General features: G+C 37.0%; 1 protein-coding gene across 1 annotated transcript; it reads left to right on the top strand.

Annotated features, from left to right (window-relative positions):
• The first annotated feature begins 300 nt into the window (after positions 1-300).
• Positions 301-6,084, top strand: LOC126426456 (probable serine/threonine-protein kinase clkA). The gene is made up of 5 exons (XM_050088370.1): positions 301-867; positions 1,099-1,363; positions 1,844-2,265; positions 5,834-5,865; positions 6,042-6,084. The coding sequence occupies exons 1-5, from the start codon at positions 301-303 to the stop codon at positions 6,082-6,084; spliced, it is 1,329 nt and encodes a 442-aa protein (XP_049944327.1).
• Positions 6,085-6,417: the final 333 nt, after the last annotated feature.

The raw sequence follows: 6,417 nt of genomic DNA, 5'->3' as shown, positions 1-6,417 counted from the left end.
TTTTTCTCAGCATTAAATTCAGTATTCAGTTTCCATTCAGTAATTTTTTCCAAATTCCACGAAATCTCATTATTCAGACGATTACATTCCGATCCAACAATACGCAAGTTACATTGCACGATATGGCCGACATTGTACAAGATTCAAGCAACATGGCTAGTCACCATTAACACGTATGCTACTTTCGATCTTTAAAGTCATCTCTCAATCATTCTCAGTCATTTAAACACACACATAGGCAGTACATTTTCACACTACGCGTTTAAACGATTTTTTTCTTGCACACAATTTATTCACGATATGGTAAAAACTCGACACCAGTACACAATGGAACAACAATCAAGTAATGTAAACATGGATACACAGACACAGTCAGACACAGAAATTAATACAGACACGCAAACGCATCAAAATAACCTGCTACACATACATACAAACGCCGAAAGGAGCAACTCCGATCCAAACCTGAGAGACCACGTCACGTCTAATGACGCGGCGGGGGCAAGCTCATTTTGCAATCAAAATTTTGGCGCTATACTGAATTCAATTTTGGAAGGCATATCCAATATTAAGCAAGATAATGACGAAAAATTCTCACAATTAATGACAGACAATGCAGCCTTCAGGAATGACATAAAATCAGACTTCACCACACTGACTCAAAAGGTAGATGAAATTAATACACGTCTTTCCAAACAGGTCGACGATCTTACGGAAAAATTCGAAAATTTAGAATTACGACAAAGCGACAATGCCAATCACATCCATGACTTGACAAAAACCTGTGAAACTATTAATTGCAAACTAGAATCAAACACGCACGCATGTGACGAAATTAATTTAAAGGTGAATGCAATAGAGACAAAAGTAGCTGACATTCACAAACAGATTCACACAACAATACAGATAGAGGCTGAACCCCATTTGTCTCGCATTAATTCACAATTTAAAGAATGGACGGCACACAAAGACGAAATTTTTGAAGAATGTATACAAAACAAATTGCCACATATTGTGCACGATTCTGTAGTGGAATACATGAACAACAATAGGCAAGTAATCGATGACGATATGCAAACAAAGACAACTCAATGCCAGGTACAACCCAATAGTACACCCACTACACATTTTTACACACACAGAAGAAAATCTCGATTCGGGAATGAACACATGTACTCACACGAATTTCAACACTCAAATACACAATTCACTGACACGCATAGCAACAGATACCCATCACCCGAAATACAATACAATTATCATTCTGATGAAGAACCATGTACACACAGGGAAGAATTCAATGATTACACGGAAAGAAACAGACGAACACGTAACAAAGAAGAAGAAAGTCTATTCAAGCACCGTAAATTCCAACCTTTTATACCAGGCAAAAACACTGTACACCCTGTCATCATCTTAAAAGCTTTTAGGAACGCATTCCCACGTTCGTGGAGCGACCACAAACGCATTGCGTACGTTGTGGATTACATTCAAGGGGACGCTGCTGTCTGGGCTTACCACGAAAGCGACAGATGTGTAACATACGAGCAGTTTGAACGCGCCTTCTTGAATAAGTTTTGGTCACCCACTGTGCAGGAACGCATCCGCAAACAAGTCACTGAACCCGAACACTTCAATCCTAAAAACGGCAACCTGCGCAGATATTTCGAGAAGTACCTAAACATGATACACTTCCTTAATGAACCAGTGAAACCAAAAGATGTGATCCGATCACTGAAAGCAAGACGTCCTTTTAATATTAAAGAGAAATTACTGTACTTGCCGGACGACGATCCTGAATATTTTTTGGAAAAGTTAGATGCTGTTGATTTACTATATGAAGAACAAGAACCAACACACAACTCACGCAGTAGGAATCAACATGTCTACATTGCTACATTACCAAACACACAGCAAAATTCACAACACACAGTAAACATGCAAAACAGTCACCACAACTCACAGCTGCACACAAACAACAACTACGACTATACACAGGGAGATAACCCGTACAAAAAAGGAAGAAACAACAATTTTAATTCAAGAAGGAATAGTGGAAACAACAACGCACACAAAGCAAAACAGAAACACTGGCAAAGAAACAACAACACAGATTACACAAGAAATGGAACACTTACACCGCACTTTAATCAGAACGACAACCAGTATTATGTGAGACAGTGGCAAACACCGCAACCGCCACCACAAAATCATGTTCAGATGCCACAAGGGAATTTTGTGCAAACAAGCAACACAAACCAACAAGTGACTTCAGCCAACCGAAAACAGACAGGCGATTGGCAAAGACAATATCCTAATGTAAATATTATTGATGTAGCTAATGAAACTACAACTACACTTGCCAATGACCAGACAAACCAGGTAAACTAGAACCAGTCATTACTGAGCCCCAGGTTGTGACTGAGGAACATTTGGGGGGCAACTTCAATTTAGAAACTATGTTTGAATACACACTTGCTAGTGAAACTGTGAAACAAGAAAAATTAACATTTACACAACAACAGTTGCCTACACTATTCTTAAGATATAATGAAAGTGGAAACTTAGCTGATGATCTGATAAATGACAACACACAATGTCACAATGTAAAGAAAAGATTTGTACTGTCTTCCACCTCAGGCATTGTAGGAGGTATACCTACTAACATAATTATTGATACAGGAGCTGCTGTCAGTGTGATTTCTCACAATTTTTATACTATGATGAAGAAAACTTCTAAGATACCAGAGTTCCCAGTTCAGAACTGTTTAATATTAACTGCATTAGGTAATAAGTCAAGTAGAGTTAATAAGCAGGTATTTGTGACTGTTAATATGGGAAATGGAATCGTACAATGGCCTTTCCTAGTTGTCCAAAACCTTGCTGCCAATTGTATATTGGGTATTGATTTTCTTTGCGAGAAGGACTGTACTATAGACTTCTCCAAAGGCATTTGTTATTTTAAGTATGAAGGCAGAGAAATAGTTTTGAACTTGGATACTCGACTAGTAGACCATAACAAGCACTGTTCTGGCTACAAGATACAGATTATACGTGAGACTGACATAGATTCCACACAACAACCTGTATCACACGGTGAGGGAGTGAATGATGTACTTACACAAATTAATTCTAAGTTATCAGAATGTGATGCTATTAATGAAGAGGAGAGATCCCAACTTAAACATATTTTACTTAAGAATAAGGATGTTTTCACTAGTAAGCCAGGTAGGATCAACACATATATGTATACGATTGAAGTCAAGCCTCACCAAATCTATTACCACAAGTCATACAATGTACCTCTAGCTCTGCGACCTGCAGTTTGGGAAGAACTAAAGAAAATGATTACATGGAATATTATAGAACCATCAACATCTCCATATTGTAGCCCTTTGCATGTAGTGAAAAGACACAATGGAAGTATCAGGTTAGTATTAGATGCAAGAGCTATCAACCAAATTATCGTACCTGTGAGGACACAACCAGAAAATCTTGACGAACAACTTCAGAAGTTCTTGGATGCAAAATATTTCTCTACAATAGACCTTAAAAATTCGTTTTGGCAGGTGCCAATAAGCAAAGAATCCAGAAAATATACAGCCTTTATGTTTGGTGGCAGAACTTATCAATTTTGTGTATTACCATTTGGCCTAAATGTAAGCTCAGGAGTATTCATTACTGCACTAAACTCTGTACTCGGTGATGATTTACTAGAAACTGTTACACACTATGTAGATGACATACTGATTGCCTCAAAAACCTGGAAGGATCACACTGATACCCTGAACACTTTACTATGCAGATTCACACAAGCTGGTATCACTGCCAATATTTGTAAATCTAGATTTGCTTGTTGTGAGATCAGATACCTAGGACACATAATCAACACACAAGGCATTAAACCTGACCCTTCAAAATTAGATGCTATCAGACATTTCCCCAGTCCCACTAATAAGAAACAGTTAAAATCATTTCTTGGTCTATGCTCATTTTTCAGACGATTCATACCTAAACAGTTACTCAATAGCAGATACTTACTAAAGTTATTAAAGAAGAACCAGGTATGGATTTGGAACCAAGACTGTGAAAATGACTTTACTAAAATCAAAGAAGCCTTAGTAAATTCTAACATGCTGGATCATCCAGACTTCAATTTGAACTTTTGTATTGCTTGTGATGCATCAAACATTGGTTTGGGATGTTGTTTATTTCAACTTGTTAATACAGAAACTTCAGAACATATTAAGATCATTGGTTTTGCCAGTCGTACTTTAACGGAATGTGAAAGATCTTACTCCACCACAGAATTGGAAACATTATCTATTATATGGGCATTTAAAAAGTTTAATTATTATCTGTATGGAAGACACACCATTATATACACTGACCATCAAGCACTAACATTCCTTTTGTCATGTAAACTCATTCATCCCAGACTTACACGATGGGCACTTGCATTACAGAATTACTCTTTTGAAATCAAGCACACCAAGGGAAAAGACAAAATAATAGCTGACACACTTTCAAGACTACCGCAAGGATTACAACATAACAATACAGACTTTGAGAACACACACGATTACAGAATACTACTCATGCAAGACAAACAGTTTACACAATACTACATAGACCTATGCAAGAACATGGCAACACTACAAGATTCAGATCCACACTGGTACAAAATAAAACAAATCATAGTACAACAACACAATGACACTTTACAAGACAGATACATGTTACACAACAACATACTTTTCTACAAAAGACACACAAATGCTACTAACTGGTGCGTTTGCATACCACAAGATTCTGTACACAATCTCGTTGCACACACTCACACAGTTTGGGGACACTGCGGAACAAAGAAATGTCTAAACAAGTTACATACATATTGCTATTTTCCAAACATGAGAAGAAAAATACATGATGTTATCAGCAAATGTCTCATATGTCAAAAATCCAAGCCACAAAATCAATCCACCAAAGCAGATTTGCACTCTATCTTACCTACTGGACCTAGAGAGATACTTTGTACAGATGTTAGCGGACTTCATCCAACTAGCATCGGAGGTTGCAAATACATTCTAGCATTTTATGACATATTTTCTAAGCACATCAAACTTTTTGCCATTAAGTCACCCACAGCAAACACCATCATCAGAAGATTCACAAATGATTACATGCCATACTGTGGAAAACCTAAAGCCATTCTATCAGATAACGCCAAGTATTATGCAGGATTCACCTGGAGAAAATTTCTAAAGGACAATAACATTAAGAGCATCTTTATTTCAAAGTTTCATGCATCAGCCAACCCTTGTGAGAGAGTTTTTAGAGAATTAAATAGATTCATGAGAACTTATACCTCAACACAGCACACAAACTGGATACATTACTTAGCACTTTTTGAGGAAATACACAACAATTTAAATATATACAACACACCCTACACTCCCAGAGAAATCATGTTTGACACAAAGGAAACTAATGAATGGAGCAACCCACTACCAAAATTTTCTGACACCAAACCTTCACACGAGGAAAAGGTAAGGGAAGTACTCATTGCAATTACTGAACAAGCTGACATTAGAAATAAGAACTATGGTGCTAATCTGAAAAGAAGGCAAAACTTTACAATAGGCATGCAAGTTTTACTTAAGACCCACTACAAATCGTCATTACCTCTAAAACGTAATGTTAAGTGGCGTCCACTATATGAAGGTCCTTACACAATCATTGATATACCACACCCTCGAGCATATCTGTTACAAAACCCCAAGAATAAGAGAATTTTAGGTTTGTACCCTCACAAAGATTTGAAAACTTTTAGCCCTTAGCAGAGTATGCTGATACAAAAACAAGGTAAGTCACATCTGGTACTTCAAGCTGGAAGAAGAAGAAGATATAAGCTATAATCTTAAGTATCTACATTTTACAGCACCAGCAGTAACAGCAGCAGCAAGAAGATAAGACACAGGAAGAACTAACAATTTTCATGTAAAGCACAGTTACTGATTATATTTGTTAATACCTTGCAGACAAGCTGACAGACTAAATGACCGGAGACAACTGCTGCTCTGAACCTGATATATTAATTGGCATGATAGACACTTGATTTGCTATTCACACACACACACACACACACACACACACACACACACACACACAAAAAAAAAAAAAAAAGCAACACTCTACAGGAAATGACAAATGAGATTAATTGAGCAATGCTATATAATTTATTTTATTTGTAAATGATACTTTGTGCATGTGCTAATTTGGAATTGACTGTGGATGTGACGTGTCGTGTCTTATTGTAATCATGACTTTTCAGGACAGATCATCTCAAGGATGTTTTCTAACCTATTATGAAAGTTTATGTTGCAGGAAACATTTAATGAGGAAGAACACTTAATG

This window comes from Schistocerca serialis, chromosome 11 (genome assembly GCF_023864345.2).
Source record: "Schistocerca serialis cubense isolate TAMUIC-IGC-003099 chromosome 11, iqSchSeri2.2, whole genome shotgun sequence".
Lineage (NCBI taxonomy): Eukaryota > Metazoa > Arthropoda > Insecta > Orthoptera > Acrididae > Schistocerca > Schistocerca serialis.
The sequence above is the reverse complement of the archived record's forward strand: the minus strand, read 5'-3'. Positions and strand labels throughout refer to the sequence as shown.

Excerpts from the sequence above, each read along its gene's own strand:
- LOC126426456 (XM_050088370.1), top strand. The coding sequence starts at position 301 with ATGGTAAAAACTCGACACCAGTACACAATGGAACAACAATCAAGTAAT. Across the intron at positions 2,266-5,833 it reads CAAGCAACACAAACCAACAA|CCCTTAGCAGAGTATGCTGA; the intron begins GTGACTTCAGCC and ends GAAAACTTTTAG. Across the intron at positions 5,866-6,041 it reads TATGCTGATACAAAAACAAG|ACAAGCTGACAGACTAAATG; the intron begins GTAAGTCACATC and ends AATACCTTGCAG.